We start from the raw sequence: 20175 nt of genomic DNA, 5'->3' as shown, positions 1-20175 counted from the left end.
ATTTAATAGGTATTTACTCGTTTTTTAACAGAATCATTACACTATTCTGTCTGTCTACCTTGCAGACATTAATCTTAGGCAAACAAATGTTTTCCTTTACAACTCCTTAAATGTGCTTCTTCTTGAGTCACTCCTTTGTTGCCTTGGTGGTATGTTTTCAGCCATTGTCATGCTGGAAGACCCATCTTCAGTGTTTTGGCTGAGGGAAAAAGGTTCTCATCTAAGATTTTACAATGGTAGAACAATAGTGCAGCGCTAAATGATGTGCACAATGATTATAAAGGCACAAAAGTGAATACAAACAAAATATAAAGTCTGTGTAAAGACCCTATAAACAAAATATAAAGTCCGTGTAAAGACCCTATATCACAATGAATGTGACACTGGGTTGATAAATAGATCACACAGTTTAGTGTACAAATAAAATGGGAACATTGAATGGGAACATTGACATGAACGTTGAGTGTATGGTTGTCTGAAGGAGTCATCAAGGCATCACGATCACATAGAAGAGGTAAGTATAATAGGGTACACTTACCGGAGGGTGTGGACTCAGCTGTTTTTTAAACAGTAAGTCTCGTGAGCGTAGTGGTCTCAGCGGACCTGAATCTCTGCATAGAAGAACTCCCCAGACGACGATGGCTATTCAAGTCAGACGAGATGGAAACCACCGATCATAATTTTATATTTTGTATACCATTTAAAATAAAACCTGTCACGGTTTATTTTGACCTGCACCATTTGGAGCTTCTTTTTTATTTTTTCCATTTTTTCCACTTTCCCTGCGAGCCCACTGGGGTTCTCCATTTATGTCCTGCAATTTTCAGTTACATCCGTCCAGTTCCTGTGATCGGTGGTTTCCTTCTCATCTGACTTGAATAGCCATCATCGTCTGGGGAGTTATTTTATGCAGAGATTCAGGTCCGCTGAGACAACTACGCTCACAAGACTTACTGTTTAAGTCCACACCCTCCGGTAAGAGTACCCTATTATACTTACCTCTTCTATGTGATGCCTTGATGACCTCTTCAGACAACCATACACTCAACGTTCATGTCAATGTTCCCATTCATCACTCCTCCTATGGAATTTTATTTGTACACTGAACTGTGTGATCTATTTATCAACCCAATGTCACATTCATTGTGATATAGGGTCTTTACACAGACTTTATATTTTGTTTGTATTCACTTTTGTGCCTTTATAATCATTGTGCACATCATTTAGCGCTGCACTATTGTTCTACCATTTTTTCTACTTTGTTTGTGTGCTGGCTGCTTTTTTACACATATACGTTTGGTTTAGCGCAGTGTTTTCCCCTTTTCTCACAAGATTTTACAATATATGGCCCCGTCCATTAGCCCCTCAATGTGACAAAGTCGGCCTGTACTTTTACAGGCCGACTGTTTCCACCTCCCAGTGCTTGACTGTAGGGATGGCGTTCTTATGCCGCGTACACACAATCATTTTTCGGGTTGTAAAAAATTACGTTTTTTTTTTATGTCATTAAAAACGATCGTGTGTGGGCTTCAGAGCATTTTTCAGGGTTCTGAAAAACGGCCAAAATGTTATTCGAACATGCTCTATTTTTTCACGACGTTTTAAACGTTGTCGTTTTTCGGGTTGTAAAAAATGATCGTGTGTGGGCTTTAACAATGTGAAAAAACCTGTGCATGCGCAGAATTAAAGTTATGAGACGGGAGCGCTCGTTCTGGTAAAACTACTGTTCGTAATGGAGTAAGCACATTCATAACGCTGTAACAGACAGAAAAGCATGAATCGTCTTTTACTAACATGGAATCAGCTAAAAGCAGCCCAAAGGGTGGCGTCATCCGAATGGAACTTCCCCTTTATAGTGCCGTCGTACGTGTTGTACGACACCGCGCTTTGCTAGAGCATTTTTTTAAACGATCATGTGTAGGCAAGGCCGTTTTAATGATGAAGTTGAAAAAAACATTGTTTTTTCTAGAGCCTGAAAAACTTAGTTTTTTTACAACCCGAAAAATGATCGTGTGTACGCGGCATTAGGGTCATAGTCAGCATTTTTCTTCCAAACACAGCGAGTTAATGCCAAGTTAATGCCAAAGAGCTCAATTTTGGTCTCATCTGACCACAGCACTTTCTCCCAATCCTTCTCTGAATCATTTAGCTGTTCATTGGCATGACTGTACATGTGCCTTCTTGAGAAGGGGGACTCGCTATGTTTGGAGGAAGAAAATGCTGACTATGACCCTATTCACTACTGCCTTCGTCACAGGCCCTATAGTGCTTTATGGGTAATATGACCTTTGGCTTGGATAGTGTTTCAACATCATTGATAACAGAGAAAACACATTTCTCTGAAAAAAAAACTGAACATAGTTGATGTTTTTTACAACAAATGATGAGGAACATCAGATATATGCACCTTAATAACGATATAAAAAATTATTTGTGCTAAGGGACAGCTTTCTTGGTTTTGCCCATTACATAAACTCCCGACTTTGACATTTGTTATATCCTTGGGTGCTATTTTATTTGCAGTTGATGTTATGTTATATTATTGCATTGAAGCCACTTACTATTGAATACCATTGTTGAGCCTCCTTGTTATGCTGTTTCATTGGAACTAAGCTGTGTGATCAGCAGAGTTACATGCAAGTCTCGTTTCTGTGCTAAGCCTGGCTGAATAGGGGCTTTAACTTAGTATAACGCTTTGTTTTTAGCGGCATTTTCTCCAAGCCTTGAATTTCAAGGGTCAGCTATGTCAATTTTACAGAATACTATTATAAAGATCCAATTACATGGTAGGCAGTATGCTATTATAGCTGTACCAAAGTGATTTGCATACTTAGCACAGTCAGCAGAACGTTAACTTCTCATCACCTTTCTTATTTCCATATTCCTTTTTAGTGGCCTGTATAATTCTCCCAGTGACCGCACCAAATCACCAAAGTTTCCCAGCCCGCGGAGGCGCAATCAGTCTGGAAGTGACAATGAGTCAGGGCAGCATATCAGGAGGTAAGTAGTTTAAAGTGGACTACGCCGACTGTGTTGTAAGATGAATGTGTAATGCAGCTCTTAGGTTCAGTAATACCTATTCAAGTTATTGTAAGACAGGTTTTACCTCATGCTGGGGAAGTGATACTAGTTTTAGCTAATGCCAGGTGCACACGGGCTGAATAATGGCCACAATCGGGTACAGTAGAAACCAGCTGACCGGCTTCTGTCAAATGGGCATTTTTGTTTTGGATTGGTCATGTCCTACATACCCTTTCAAAACACAGCCATACTGTATGTTACACTGCACCTCTCACAGTACATTTTGTTTTAAAGTGAAAATTTACCCATAACAACTTGATAAAAATAATGTTCTTTAGCAAGAAACATACAGTCACATTAACCAGTTCCTTAACGAGTCATTGTAAAATGACGTCGGCAGGAACCTTCTCTCCCTCCTGGTGGAGGTCATATGACGTCCTAGGATTCCCACCACGTCGCTCGGTGCCCGGCGGCTGCGATGTCCGCCGGGCACCCTCAATTGCCCGTGATCACGGGAGGACCGTGGATCTGTGTGTGTACACACACAGATCCAGGTCCTGTCAGAGGAGAGGAGACCGATGTGTGTTCCCAGTACAGCGGAACACAGATCGGTCACCTCACCTTGTGAGTCCCCTCACCCTACAGTTAGAAGCACTCCCTAGGGAACATATTTAACCCCTTCCTCACCCCCTAGTGTTAACGCCTTGCCTGCCAGTCACATTTACACAGTAATCAGTGCAGTTGTATAGCACTAATGGCTGTATAAATGTGAATGGTCCCAAAAAAGTGTCAAAAGTGTCCGATACGTCCGTCGTAATGTCATGGTCACGATAAAAATCGCAGATCGCCACCATTACTAGTAAAAAAAAAAAAAAAAAATGCCATAAATCTATCCCCTATTTCGTAGATGCTATAACTTTTGCGCAAACCAATCAATATACGCTTATTGCGTTTTTTTTTTTACCAAAAGTATGTATAAGAATACGTATTGGCCTAAACTGAGGACATTTATTTATTTCAAATTTTGATATTTAGTAAATCAAAAAAATATTGGCCCAGATTCAGGTACATTTGCGCGATATTTGCGGGGGAGCAGGGCAACGATTTTGCCCTGCGCCCCCGCAAATATTTTGCGCTGCCCTCGATTCACGGAGCAGTAGCTCCGTAAATTGCGAGGGCGCGCCAGCAAAATTGCCCGGCGTAAGCGCGCGCAATGTAAATTAGGCGCGCTCCCGCGCCGAGCGTACAGGGCATGCTCCGTCGGGAAACTTTCCCGACGTGCATTGCGGCAAATGACGTCGCAAGGACGTCATTTGCTTCAAAGTGAACGTGAATGGCGTCCAGCGCCATTCACGAATCACTTACGCAAACGACGTGAAATTCAAATTTCACGTCGCGGGAGCGGCGGCTATACTTTAGCATTGGCTGCCCCTACTATTAGAAGGGGCAGCCTTGCGCTAAAGTAGCCATACGGAAACTCCGTACCTGGCTTGCGCAGGGCCCGCGCAAGTTTGTGAATCAGTGGTAGTATGCAATTTGCATACTACACGCTGATCACAATGGGAGCGGCCCACGCAAGAATGCAGCCTAAAATCTGCGTGGCATAAGAGCCTTATGCCGCGCAGATTTTAGGCTGCAGTCGGTGTAACGAGGTTCCTGAATCAGGAGCACTCGTTACACCGGAGCAAGTAAGCAATTGCGCCGTGTAACCTATGGTTACACAGGCGCAATTGCTTCTTGAATCTGGGCCATTGTGTTTTTTTCAAAATTGCCGCTCTTTTTTTGTTTATAGCGCAAAAAATAACCGCAGAGGTGATCAAATACCACCAAACGAACGCTCCATTTGGATACAGTGTTGCATGACCGCGCAATTGTCATTCAAAGTGCTGAAAACGAAAAATTGGTCTGGGCAGGAAGGGGGTGAAAATGCCCTGTATTAAAGTGGTTAATAATAATGCTACCAAAATTAGTGTGTGCTGTAAATTGTCTCCAGCATTGTTACGGTTTCTTCTTGCTGAAGGCTGCCATTAGTAAATCTTTAGCCTGTCAACAAATTGGCCCTACAAATTCGGCACAGTGCCTAAAAATAAAGAGCAACTGAGCATGTGTAGAGCAGGGTGAGACAGTGCGTTACTGGATTTTAAACAGTATAAGCCTCTTTTAATGTTTCACATAGTTATACCTGCAAGAAGAGCCAGCCTGAAGTGATCTAGCAGGGATTCATTTTCTGTCTAAAGTTACACTTACTTTTCTTACTACAGAAAGTATATTTATAGGGCCAGATTCAGGTAGGAGAGCGGATCTTTAGATTGGCGTAACATATGTCATTTACGTTACGCCGCCGCAAGTTTTTCAGGCAAGTGCTTTATTCAGAAAGCACTTGCCTGTAAAGTTGAGGCGGAGTAGCGTAAATCACCCGGCTGAATTTAAATTCGGCGGGTAGGGGGCGTGTATCATTTAAATGAAGCGTGTCCCCGCGCCGAACGAACTGCGCATGCGCCGGCCGCGACTGAATCCCAGTGCGCATGCTCCAAATCACGTCGCTAATTGTCAATGAAAGCGACGTGAGCGTAACTTACGCCCAGCTCAATTTTTGAATCGACTTATGCAAATGACGTTAAAAATTCAAAACTCAGCGCGGGAACGACGGCCATACTTAACATTAGCTACGCCTCATATAGCAGGGGTAACTATACGCCGAAAAAAGCCAAATGTAAACGACGTAAAAAAATCCGCCGGTGGAACGTACGTTTCTGAATCGCCGTATCTACCTAATTTGCATATTCCTTGCGGAAATATACGGAAGCGCCACCTAGCGGCCAGCCTGAAATTGCAGCCTAAGATACGACGGTGTAAGACACTTACACCTGTCGGATCTTAGGCATATCTATGTGTAACTGATTCTCTGAATCAGGCGCATAGATACGACGGCCGGACTCAGAGATACAACGGCGTATCAGGAGATACGCCGCCGTATCTCCTATCTGAATCCGGGCCATAGTATTTATATCTCTTAAATAGAACAAGTATGATTGACCTATTGTATAAAAATATAATAGAATCTTTAAATATTATCTAATTAAATAAATGAGTTTGATCAGACCTACGAGCTGCCACACAACCCTCAGACACAACCTGGAAATTCCATATTGCAAGTATGAGTCTAATACAGTACATGGGAGAGGCCTTTTTGTGTTTGTATTTTACTATTATATTATTTAATGCAGGCACAGACAGAACAGTGGTGAGGACTCTCAAGATCTCAAACACAGGCGGAGGTATGAACATTTACAGAAATATAAAAGTTCTCTTGATCTAACATTAAACAATGGGAAAATAAAAGTACAGTACAGCAAAGAACAGAATATTGTTTGAAAATTCGTCTTATCAGTGTTCCCAGTGACCCAAGACTGGTATGATTTTGTAACATTTCCTCCCTCAAAAGCACTTAGAAAAAAAAATCTGCCCTCCTTTTCTTTTTGCTGCAAAATATTTTAACACTGGGGCCTACTTCCACTGACCCAGCCGACCTGTGTTTAGGACAAAAACCACATCATGCAGAAAAAGCCTAGCAAACTCTGTACCCCGATATTCTAGGGTACAGTTTCTCTTACGATTTTTCTGTTGGTTGCATTTTATTAAAATCCAGCCTGCAGCATTTTCTTTCACTTTCGGAAAACACAAATTCATTGCCAATGGTCCAATGTGCAAACTGGAAACTAGAAATACGGAAACTGGAAACCTAGAACATGGATACTGGAGGGACATGTTTTATGATAAGAATGAGCTCATGTGGTTTAAAGCGGAGTTCCAGACTTTTTTTGTTTATTAAAAGTCAGCAGCTACAAAAAGTTTAGCTGCTGACTTTTAATAAACAGACACTTACCTGCCCCACGGTCCAGTAATGCGGCCACCTGGAGCGTCGCTCCTCTCCCCCTCCTCTCCGCAGGCGCCGTCATAGCCACTGTGGGCACCCGGCCGTGATCCCTTTTGGCTTTTGGGCGAGTCGCACTGCGCATTTCCAGTGGACAGGCAATTTTCTGGGACCTGTCACGTGTCCCAGAAAATTGGTGAGAGGGAGGGACCGCCTAGGAGGAGAGGAGGAGCCGCCTAGGCGGCCCGTGGGAGGAAGGAGGAAGTGGGACCGGAAGTCCCCTTCAAAAGTACCCTCCCCCCCAAAAAAATGACATGCCAAAGGGGGCGAGAAGTACTTAAAGCGGATGTTCCACTTTTGGGTGGAACTCCGCTTTAAGGAAGTGCCCTAAACTTTAAAGAGGCCCTTAATGAAATTTTTTTTTTTTTTTTAAGTTGGGTAGTGTAGATAGTGATCCAAAATTCTACTGAATAAGTTGCACATAAATGACCCATTAAAAAAACAGGGGCGCAAAAATAGTTTGCAAGAGTTGGCTTGAAGTGACGTTCTAGTTTTTTGTTTCTCCTTTAGATAAAGTTCACTCAGGCCACGTACACACGACTGGTCAAAACCGATGAGAATGGACCGAGGTTCAGTTTCATCGGTCCAAACGACCGTGTGTACGGCCCATCAGTCTTTTGTCCTTCGGACCATTCTCATCAGGTGAACCGGTCGTGTGTACAGGGCCTCAGTCTTTTGACAAGTATAAGCTGTACTCTCTTTGCGTCTCTTCTTTTTTATTTTTTCAAAAATGCTTGTTAACTACACAATACAAGTATTTTAATTGCTGCCAACCTATTCCAGATTGGGCGTGTATTCACAAAGCAGCGTAGGTAACTTTCAGCAAACATTCACTGTTGGTGAATCAGTCACCATCATGTAAAACACAAGCACCCGGAAGATTGTGCCTGAAATGAATGTTTGGGGAATATCAGACTCATTGCTTTATAAATATACTGTACCTATGTCTACAGCTGCTTGTAAGATATAATAATTCATGCAGTAATAGGATATTATTAACACATTTCCAACACCCAATATTCTAAAATTGTAGGTTGTATTGGATTGTAAGTGTAGGTTGGCTAGAGCTGATAGGGCTAGATTCAGGTAGGGCGACGTAAATTTGTGTGGGCGTAGCGTATGTTATTTACGCTACGCCGCCACAATTTAGAGAGGCAAGTGCAGTATTCACAAAGCACTTGCTCCGTAAGTTGCGGCGGCGTAGCGTAAATCTGCCGGCGTAAGCGTGCCAAATTCAAATTGTCAAGAGGTGGGTGTGTTTTATATAAATAAAACGACCCCACGTAAGTTACGTTTCTCAGGAGCGGCGCATGCGCCGGCCGTGAACGTATCCCAGTGCGCATGCTCCTAATCACATCGCAAATAGTCAATGCTTTCGACGTGAACGTAATTTACGCAAAGCCCTATTCGCGAACGACTTGCGCAAAAGACGTAAACGACGCAAAATTCGACGCTGTCCCGACGTCCATACTTAACATTGGCTATGCCTCATATAGCATGAGTAACGTTACGCCGGAAAAAGCCTTACGCAAACAACGTAAAAAAATCCGCCGGGCGCACGTACGTTTCTGAATCGGCGTATCCAGCTCATTTGCATATTCTACGCTGAAAGCGACGAAAGCGCCACCTAGCGGCCAGCGTAAATATGCACCCTAAGATACGACGGCGTAGGAGACTTACGCCGCTCATATCTTAGCCTAATTTAAGCATATCTGGTTTCCAGAATATGCTTAAATTTACGACGGCGTAGATTCAGAGTTACGACGGCGTATCTACTGATACGCCGGCGTAACTCTCTATGAATCTAGCCCATAATGTTTGTACCTTCAAACTAAAGTTTCCAATAAATACTGAATAAAAAAAAAAATAAGAATGCAATGAAGAATGTGATCCCTTACTATAAACCATCATTTCGGGATTTGATCTCCACATGAGGAAATTACACACGACTTGGTGACTGATGCGTAACTCTGATGCATAATGTTTGAGCCTGCGATATGACATGTTGCTGCATCTGGTAAGTGGATATCATAGATAACAGAGGAAGGGTTCTCAGATATCAGCAGTGCTTGTTTCTATGTATTTTGTATAGTGAATAAGAGTGATTATTGTTATATGCAGAGGACATTGTTCTGCATATATAAAGCTGATAATGAATTCTAGACATAATGCCTTTCGGAGATAAATCCATTTAGGAGTAAAATTGTCATGGTCCTACGATTGGGTCCTTTGTCGGCACCAAATAGATATTGTCAGGGAATCTGATTGGTTGAGCTCATTCACACTGGTCAGTGACGCGGTACACACGATCGGACATTCTGACAACAAAACCGTGTTTTTTTTTTCAACGGAATGTTGGCTCAAACTTGTTTTGCATACACACGACTATGGCTACTGCTCCTGTGTGTACAGCACTGTGTGGTGCCCATTGTAATATTCATGGCAGGCGTTTATGAGAATTTAAAAGTCCTGAATAATTGCTGCATAAACACAGGGTATTGACACATGTGTGAACGAGCCCTTGGTGTGTTTCAGAGATGGGAGGCTGGGTTTAGGTACCTTTTGGTGAGGTTCAGACAGGTAAAATTATTTAATTTATAAAATCTTGAACATTTTCATCAGTGTTTATTGTTTTCCCTGCCCAACTCACGATTCAATGTGCATGAGTTTTGTGTCACTATCAAAACATTTAAATGTTGATTTAGAGTGTATATACAGTTGCCATCAAAAGTATGTGAACCCTTTTGGAATGATATGGATTTCTGCACAAATTGGTCATAAAATGTGATCTGATTTTCATCTAAGTCACAACAATACAATCACAGTCTACTTGAACCCCTAGACTAATGACATCTCCAAGAGCTAATTGGAGTGAGGTGTCAGCCAACTGGAGTCCAATCAATGATATGAGATTGGAGGTGTTGGTTACAGCTGCCCTGCCCTATAAAAAACACACACCAGTTCTGGGTTTGCTTTTCACAAGAAGCTTTGCCCAGTGTGAATGGTGCCTCGCACAAAAGAGCTCTGAGGCCTCGTACACACGACAGAGATTCTCGGCAGAATTCGCCGAGAAACTCGGTCAAAACCCGGATTCTGCCGAGAATCTCTGTCGTCTGTACAGTTTTGGCTCGATGGAGCCGCCGAGGAGCTCGACGAGAAAATAGAGAACATGTTCTCTATTTTCTCGTTGGCCGCGTTGTTCTATAGGAGAAGGCGGCCCGCCGAGCTCCTCGGCGGCTTCATCCCAAAACGAGACGAGGAACTCGACGTGCCAAGCACGTCGAGTTCCTCTGTCGTGTGTACGGGGCCTCAGAAGACCTACGATTAAGAATTGTTGACTTGCATAAAGCTGGAAAGGGTTATAAAAGTATCTCCAAAAGCCTCGCTGTTCATCAGTCCACGGTAAGACAAATTGGGCCAGATTCTCGTCCAGCGGCGTATCTCTGCGGCGGCGTAACGTATCCGATTTTCGTTACGCCTCAGCAACTTAGACGGGCAAGTGCTGTATTCTCAAAGCACTTGCTCCGTAAGTTGTGGCGGCGTAGCGTAAATCGGGCGGCGTAAGCCCGCCTAATTCAAATTTGGATCAGGGGGCGTGTTTTATGTAAATGTTCTGTGACCCGACGTGATTGACGTTTTTCACGAACGGCGCATGCGCCGTCCGTGGAAATCTCCCAGTGTGCATTGCTCCTAATACGCCGCAAGGACATATTGGTTTTGACGTGAACGTAAATTACGTCCAGCCCCATTCACGGACGAGTTACGCAAACGACGTAAGATTTTCAAATTTCGTCGCGGGCACAACGGCCATACTTAACATTGCTACGCCGCACTTACGCCACCATATAGCAGGGGTAACTATACGCCGGGAAAAGCCTAACGTAAATGGCGCAACTTTACTGCGTCGGCCACGCGTACGTTTGTGAATTTGCGTATCTAGCTGATTTACATATTTTGACGCGTAAATCAGCGTACACGCCCCTAGCGGCCAGCGTAAATATGCAGTTATGATCCGACTTACACCTGTCGGATCTAATAGATATCTATGCGTAACTGATTCTAAGAATCAGGCGCATAGATACGACGGCACAACACAGAGATACGACGGCGTATATGGAGATACGCCGTTGTATCTCCACTGAGAATCTGGCCCATTATCTATAAATGGAGAAAGTTCAGCACTGCTGCTACTCTCCCTAGGAGTGGCCGTCCTGTAAAGATGACTGCAAGAGCACAGCGCAGACTGCTCAATGAGGTGAAGAAGAATCCTAGCGTGTCAGCTAAAGACTTACAAAAGTCTCTGGCATATGCTAACATCCCTGTTAGCGAATCTACGATACGTAAAACACTAAACAAGAATGGATTTCATGGGAGGATACCACAGAGGAAGCCACTGCTGCCCAAAAAAAACATTGCTGCACGTTTACAGTTTGCACAAGAGCACCTGGATGTTCCACAGCAGGACTGGCAAAATATTCTGTGGACAGATGTAACCAAAGTTGAGTTGTTTGGAAGAAACACACAACACTATGTGTGGAGAAAAAGAGGCACAGCACACCAACATCAAAACCTCATCCCAACTGTGAAGTATGGTGGTGGGGGCATCATGGTTTGGGGCTGCTTTGCTGCGTCAGGGCCTAGACAGATTGCTATCATCAAAGGAAAAATGAATTCCCAAGTTTATCAAGACATTTTTCTGGAGAACTTAAGGCCATCTGTCCACCAGCTGAAGCTCAACAGAAGATGGGTGTTGCGACAGGACAACGACCCAAAGCATAGAAGTAGATCAACAACAGAATGGCTTAAACAGAAGAAAATACGCCTTCTGGAGTGGCCCAGTCAGAGTCCTGACCTCAACCCGATTGAGATGCTGTGGCATGACCTCAAGAAAGCGATTCGCACCAGACATCCCAAGAATATTGCTAAACTGAAACAGTTCTGTAAAGAGGAATGGTCAAGAATTACTCCTGTCCGTTGTGCACGTCTGATCTGCAACTACAGGAAACGTTTGGTTGAAGTTGTTGCTGCCAAAGGAGGTTCAACCAGTTATTAAATCCAAGGGTTTACATACTTTTTCCACCTGCACTGTGAATGTTTTCATGGTGTGTTCAATAAAAACATAGTAACATTTAATTATTTGTGTGTTATTAGTTTAAGCAGACTGTCATTGTCTATTGTTGTGACTTAAGCCTCGTACACACGACCGAGTTTCTCGGCAAAAACTAGCAAGAAACTTGATGTTTTGTTTTTTGCCGAGGAAACCGGTCGTGTGTACACGTTTCGACAAGGAAACTGTCGAGGATCTCGTCGAGCCAAAAAGAGAGCATGTCTTATTTTTCCTCGACGGGAATGGAGAAATTTGGCTCGCCGAGATCCTCGACAGCCTAACAAGGAACTCGACAAGCAAAACGATGTGTTTAGCCCGTCGAGTTTCTTGGTCGTGTGTACGAGGCCTCAGATGAAGATCAGATCACTTTTTATGACCAATTTGTGCAGAAATTCATATCATTCCAAAAGGGTTCACATACTTTTAATTGCAACTGTAGATGTGGGACTATCATTTCCAATTAAATAATTATTTAAAGTAGAACAAAATCCAATTATTATAAGGTTTTATCATGTTACCAAAAGTTTCATAAAAAAAGTTTTTAAATCTGCAGCTTTTTGTAAAGAGATACCTTTCTCCCTTTCTCTGGAAATGAGCCAAATGTTGTATTTCCAGGAGTAATTTTTTCCGTAGGAGAAAACCTCCATGCGGCACTAAAAAACATCACTTTGTATTGTACAAATTGGCAAATAATGTGTAATAATGACAACAGCACACCATTTTGTGCATTGATCCTAATGTACTGTACATTTGGAGAGTATGTCATTCTCCATGTGACCAGATAGGTAAATTTTTGTTCTGCGGCAATTTATCATTTTTTTGCTTGGGGAAGAGGTTCTGTACTCAGCTGCTGTTTGCCGTACCTTTTATAAAGATATATCTGGCTGTAATGATAGTAGGTACATGCACCTGGTGTGTTAAGTGTGTAGCACAGTAATTAAGAAGGTTATAAGGACATTACGCCTACTGACATTGTTTTGGATTTCTTTTGTGTTCTATAAACTGTATATAAATGTACTTCTAAAAGAAATAAAAACAAATTCTATTAACTAAGAAAACATTGCTGTAGTAAAAAAAAAAAAAAAAACACTGGATGAAAAGAAAATGAGTGTTTTTGCTGGCAGCAGCCAATCTTTTGTAAGTTTGTTTTTTCTCATTTATAATGCAGATCGAGGTCACGTTGCAATACTAGTAGTGGCAGTGAGTCTGAAAATTGTAACAGGGAGCACAGGAAAAAACGGAACAGGTAAGACAAACATTTAAACATGTTGCTACCGTGATGTTTTGCCTTCTTCAATCACATTGATGTTCTTTTCATAACAAAAATTTTAAAAAAATATGTAAATGCTGCTGCTATTCGCGGTACGGACAGGGCCGTATTTACAAAGAACAAGTTGGGCCCCAACCATTAATCATGCTGTAAACATTGGTTCTATTATGTAAAAAATAGATGAGAGCAGCATGGTTACCCAACATATAGCAGTGCTGTAGTGGCCTTTGAACAGATGTGCCATGTAGTTGTATATCGTGTTACCAATGTGCCATGTTACACAGGTGCCACCTTGCCATATATTTTGTTACTGAGGTGCCATGTTACAATACACAGAAACGTAGGAGCCACATTACTGTGTACCCTGTTATACTCCATTAATGCATGATGTTATATAGTAACCAACTAGCAATACAATATCCTTATACAGAAATATATCACTTTATCCCCAACCATGATTATTTATTCCTGAGTCTACAGGATCTAACCTCCCCATCTAGATATATATATATATATAGTACCAAGTAGCAGTTTACAGACCAAGCCAACATTATATACCCCCTATCACAAGCACATACCCCCCTACCAGCAGCACATATTTAAGATCTCCTAATATATCCTCCAGCCAGCCCTGGCCACCTCTTCCTAACGGGTACAGCCCACTGGGTATCTTCTGATGCATCCTTTTTCAGCTTCTCCAACTTAATTTTTTATAGGAGGGGGCAGTCTTGCAGCCCGTGTCATCATGGACTGAAGCAACCATTTATTAGTTCATGCATACCTGTGTGCTTTGTGGTTACCAAACACGGTTTGGCTATGGGACAGGAAATTAGGGGAAATCTACCAAATAGAACACAGATGGCAAAAAAAAAAAAACTGAAACGGGTTATAACCCTCTGTTACTCTATCCAAAATGTAAAAAGGTGTTGTATTTAGTTCTACTTTAAGTGATACCCTTTATTGGGTGACTTGTGTTATGAAATACACTATATTGCCAAAAGTACCGCCATACACGCACATGAACTTTAATGGCATCCTAGTCTTAGTCCGTAGGGTTGGCCCACCCTTTGAAATTATATTAGATTCAACTCTTCTGGGAAGGCTTTCCACAAGGTTTAGGAGTGTGTCTATGGGAATATTTGACCATTCTTCCAGAAGCGCATTTGTGAGGTCAGACACTGATATTGGACGAGAAGGCCTGGCTCAGTCTCTGCTCTAATTCATCCCAAAGGTATTTTATCGGGTTGAGGTCAGGACTCTTTGCAGGCCATTCAAGTTCCTCCACCGTAAACTCACTCCTCCATGTCTTTATGAACCTTGCTTTGTGCACTGGTGCGCAGTCATGTTGGAACAGGAAGGGGCCATCCCCAAATTTTCCCACAAAGTTGGGAGCAGGAAATTGTCCAAAATGTCTTGGCGTGCTGACGACATAAGAGTTCTCTTCACTGGAACTAAGGGGCCAAGCATAACCCCTGAAAAACAACCCCACACCATAATATCCTCTCTACCAAACCTTACACTTGGCATAATGCAGTCAGGCAAGTACCGTTCTCCTGGGAAATGCCAAACTCAGACACATCCATTGGATTGCCAGGCAGAGAAGCATGATTCATCACTTCAGAGAACACGTCACTGCTCTAGAGTACGGTGGTGGCATGCTTTGCTTTGGTGATGTAAGGCCTCGTACACACCAGCAGGCAGTACAATGAAAACGGTCCGCCGGACCGTTTTCATCGGACATGTCCGCTGGGAGATTTCGGTCTGATGGTTGTACACACCATCAAACCGAAATCCGTGGTGACGTGTCCGCACAGCGGACCAGTTTCAGCAGACATGTTCGGTCGTCTGTAGGAGGCCTAAGGCTTGGATGCAGCTGAACGGCCATGGAAACCCATTCAATAAAGCATACATTAGCACTGTTGTGCTAATCTGAAAGCCACATGAAGTTTGGAGGTCTGTAGCTATTGACTCTGCAGACAGTTGGCAACTTCTGCACACTGTGCTTCAGCATACACTGACCCCGCTCTATCATTTTATGTGGCCTACCACCTTGTGGATGAGTTGCTGTTGTTCCCAGTTGCTTCCACTTTGTTATAATACCACTAACAGTTGACAGTGGAATATTTAGTAACAAGGACATTTTATGGATGGACTTATTGTACAGGTGGCAACAGTACCACGCTTGAAGTCACTTAGCTCCTGAGAGCGACCCATTCTTTCACATATGTTTGTAGAGGCAGTCTACATGCCTAGGTGCTTTATTTTTTACACCTGTGGCCATGGAGGTGATTGGAATACCTGAATCCAATGATTTGGAGGGGTGTCCCAATACTTTTGGCAATATAGTATATATAAAGCCTGAAGAAGGGATCTGAGTTATCCTGAAAGCATGCATTTTTTAAAAACTCATGTTAGCCAGTAAGAGCCGGTTCACACTGGGGCGATTTGGGATCCGACTTGAAATCGCCTCAAGTCGTCCCAAGTCGTGCTGTCAAGAAAAACAATGCAAGTGAATGGGAGTGGTGTTAATACACACTACTCAAGGCGATCCGACTTCAGAAGAAGTTCCTGTACTACTTCAATCCGACTTGTAGGCGATTCCTACCCATTGATTTCAATGGAAGTAGCTTTCAAGTCTGATCCCTGTTCATAGTGAGGCGATTTTGCAGGAAGCAGAGCGGAATTTACCCAGAAGCCCCCAGGTACTCCCCTGTCCCCAGGCAGCCCCCACCTTCTTCCCACCTTCTTGGCACGGATTACTTTCACTTTCTTAGTACGTTGTCTCTGTTTGCACCATTGCTGCCAGAGTTAGGAAAGAGGCCGTGGATAATGAGTCCCTTATAAGGCTGGTAAAAGAGAGACCATGCCTCTACGACAAGAGGGACCAAATGAAGAGGGACAATGCCTGGCTGGACATTTCTCGCCTGACCTTTGAGGATTGGGGCATATTGTCTGAGACCGACCGCACTGCCAAAAGTAAGTTTAACCTTTTTATTATATGTCTATTTTCCTTGCCTAGGCATGCTGGTTGTAGTTCCATACATGCCACTTGTTTGCACAGAGAATGGCGGCATGAACTCCCTCTTGAAGACAGCAACAATAGAGCACACCGGCATCAATAGATCCCCTGGCAGGAACAGTATATCCCATGCTGGCAATAGTAGATGCAGACAGGAACCATAGATTCCCCAAAAAAGTAGATCCCTAACAGGAACACTACTTCAAATGACAAGAACAACAATATATCCCTGATCGGAACACTAGTTCACATGAGAACAACAATAGATCCTTGACAAAACTAGATCCCTGACATGAACAATAGGTCCCCCAAAAACAATAGATCCCTGATCGGGACACAAGTTCACATGAAAACAACAGTAGATCCTTGACAAAACTAAATCCCTGGCAGGAACAACAGATCCCCCAACAACAATAGATCCCTGATCGGGACACAAGTTCACATGAGAACAACAATAGATCCTTGACAACACTAGATCCCTGGCAGGAACAACAGGTCCCCAAGCAACAATAGATCCCAGATCGGAACACAAGTTCGCATGACAACAGCAATAGATCCTTGACAACATTAGCTCAATAGCATGAACAATAGATCCCACAACAACAATAGATCCCTGAAAGGAACACAAGTTCACATGAGAACAACAATAGATCCCTGGCAGGAACAACAGGTCCCCAAGCAACAATAGATCCCAGATCGGAACACAAGTTCACATGACAACAGCAATAGATCCTTGACAACATTAGCTCAATAGCATGAACAATAGATCCCCCAACAACAATAGATCCCTGAAAGGAACACAAGTTCACATGAGAACAACAATAGATCCTTGACAACACTAGATCCCTGGCAGGAACAACAGGTCCCCCAACAACAATAGATCCCTGATCGGGACACTGGTTCACATGAGAACAACAATAGATCCTTGAAAACACTAGATCCCTGGCAGGAACAACAGATCCCCAACAATAGATCCGTGATCGGAACACAAGTTCACATGAGAACAACAATAGATCCTTGACAACACTAGATCCCTGGCAGGAACAACAGATCCCCCAACAACAATAGATCCCTGATCGGAACACAAGTTCACATGAGAACAACAATAGATCCTTGACAACACTAGATCCCTGGCAGGAACAACAGATCCCCCAACAACAATAGATCCCTGATCGGAACACAAGTTCACATGAGAACAACAATAGATCCTTGACAAAACTAGATCCCTGGCAGGAACAATAGATCCCCAACAACAATAGATCCCTGATCGGAACACAAGTTCACATGAGAACAACAATAGATCCTTGACAACACTAGATCCCTGGCAGGAACAACAGGTCCCCCAACAATAGATTCCTGATCGGAACACAAGTTCACATGAGAACAACAATAGATCCTTGACAACACTAGATCCCTGGCAGGAACAACAGGTCCCCCAACAATAGATCCCTGATCGGAACACAAGTTCACATGAGAACAACAATAGATCCTTGACAAAACTAGATCCCTGGCAGGAACAATAGATCCCCAACAACAATAGATCCCTGATCGGAACACAAGTTCACATGAGAACAACAATAGATCCTTGACAACACTAGATCCCTGGCAGGAACAACAGGTCCCCCAACAATAGATCCCTGATCGGAACACAAGTTCACATGAGAACAACAATAGATCCTTGACAAAACTAGATCCCTGGCAGGAACAATAGATCCCCAACAACAATAGATCCCTGATCGGAACACAAGTTCACATGAGAACAACAATAGATCCTTGACAAAACTAGATCCCTGGCAGGAACAATAGATCCCCAACAACAATAGATCCCTGATCGGAACACAAGTTCACATGAGAACAACAATAGATCCTTGACAACACTAGATCCCTGGCAGGAACAACAGGTCCCCCAACAATAGATCCCTGATCGGAACACAAGTTCACATGAGAACAACAATAGATCCTTGACAAAACTAGATCCCTGGCAGGAACAATAGATCCCCAACAACAATAGATCCCTGATCGGAACACAAGTTCACATGAGAACAACAATAGATCCTTGACAACACTAGATCCCTGGCAGGAACAATATAATTGAAAAACTTGTCCTCAAAACCACGCATCTTATCATACATGGCCCAGAAATGCCCTCTGTTAGCTCTATTAGCAATAATTGGATGGATCCAATAGCGCCGTCTTCTTCTCATCCTCATCCTTCGCTTCCTTTCTTCCTCTTCCTCTTCTGTCAATACTGCCAAACCAGCTGTTATGACAGCTGCCATTAGGTAACGTACAGAGAGCATTTTAGACACAGGAAAACAGGGAAGAAGAAATCAAACAGGAAGAAGAATGATGTCAGAAGAGCTTAGTAGCTCTGATTGGCCATTTCTGACATTCCCTGTCCTGGAGGCGAATTATAAATCGCCTCAGATCGCCCTGTGATTCACATTCAAGTTGTGTCGGAATCGCCTCTGGAAGTCGCGCTGGAAGTCGGATCGCCCCAGTGTGAACCGGCTCTCAAGGTTATCACTTAATCTTCAGACGTTCTGCCTTAATTGATAACTAACATGGTAAACACTCTAAAGCCCTGTACACACGATCGGTTTGTCTGATGAAAACAGACCGATGAACCATTTTCATCAGACAAAACGATCGTGTGTGGGCCCCATCGGTTTGTTTCCCATCTGTGAAAAAAAATAGAACATGTTTTAAAATTTTCCTATGGATAAAAAAACCATAGAAAAAAACGATCGTCTATGTGGAAGTCCATCGGTCAAAAATCCGCGCATGCTTAGAATCAAGTCAACGCATGCTCGGAAGCATTGAACTTCATTTTTCTCAGCATGTCACAGTGTTTTACGTCACCGCGTTGGACACGGTCGGATTTTTGACTGATGGTGTGTATGCAAGACTGATGAAAGTCAGCTTCATCGGATATCCGACGAAAAAACCCATCGGATTAGATTCCATCAGATATCCGATCGTGTGTACAGGGCTTAATACTGCAAAATAAGGTTGAGTAAGGTTGGCCTCCAGCTCCAGAATCATGCATATAGTTTGTTAAATATATAAACCACTTATCGCTGAATAAAATAATTGTTTTCTATTAGTGACCTTACAATTTTAGCAGATGCAATGTATAAAGCACTATACGAAATGATGTAACTGTTAGGCCGAGTACTCACGAGCAAACATGTCCGTTCGAAATGTCCGACGGGCTGTTTCCGGCGTACAAGGCTGTTTTTTCATTTGGCCCGCTGGCTTGTACACACCAGCGGACGATATTTCCCTGCGGACCTGAACGCGTGCACGTAATCCACGTTTGACGTCACTATAAAGGGAAAGGCCAAAGTCAATGGCGACGCCCTCTGTTCCGCTTTTGCTAGTTACGGCTTTGCTCGTGTTAGTGAAGGTTTGGTTAGAGCTGATTCGCGCTTCTCGGTCTCCAGGCTTTAGCAGGTAGTATTTTCTCGTTCAGTGCGTGTGCTTGTGGGTACGTAGTTGGCATTCGGGTACAGGCGTGCAGTTCGTTCTGCTTAGCAGATTCGTACTGTGCGTTCGTATCTGTGTGTCGTGCGTTCTTTGCAGGTACCGCTGGATTTGATTGTGCTTTCTGTTGGAGTGTGTTCTTGACTGACCAGCCGGCCGGTTTGAAGCCATGATGGAGCAGCAGCGTCAATTTTCGCGAGTTGGTGCTGTTTATGGGATGGCTGCTGGATATGTTCATTATTCCAGTACTTTGGCCAGAAACAGGGGGCGGAGGCGTTTCTGGACCAAGAATTGGTTGCGCCAGCGTGACCAGTTCTCACATATGCCTCTGCTTAGGG

At 43.3% G+C, this 20175-nt stretch overlaps 1 protein-coding gene across 2 annotated transcripts in view; it reads left to right on the top strand.

Moving 5' to 3' along the window:
- Positions 1 to 20175, top strand: part of EPB41L4A (erythrocyte membrane protein band 4.1 like 4A) — a 412465-nt gene that overhangs the window by 335177 nt on the left and 57113 nt on the right. For both annotated transcript variants that reach the window (XM_040343429.1, XM_040343421.1), the window contains 3 exons: positions 2893 to 3000; positions 6249 to 6299; positions 13231 to 13308. In XM_040343429.1, coding sequence (XP_040199363.1) covers positions 2893 to 3000; positions 6249 to 6299; positions 13231 to 13308 — 237 coding nt within the window. The remainder of the gene's footprint in view (positions 1 to 2892; positions 3001 to 6248; positions 6300 to 13230; positions 13309 to 20175) is intronic.

The sequence above is a fragment of the Rana temporaria genome, chromosome 1 (genome assembly GCF_905171775.1).
Source record: "Rana temporaria chromosome 1, aRanTem1.1, whole genome shotgun sequence".
In the NCBI taxonomy this organism is placed as follows: domain Eukaryota; kingdom Metazoa; phylum Chordata; class Amphibia; order Anura; family Ranidae; genus Rana; species Rana temporaria.
This window is presented reverse-complemented; position numbering and strand designations above follow the sequence as displayed.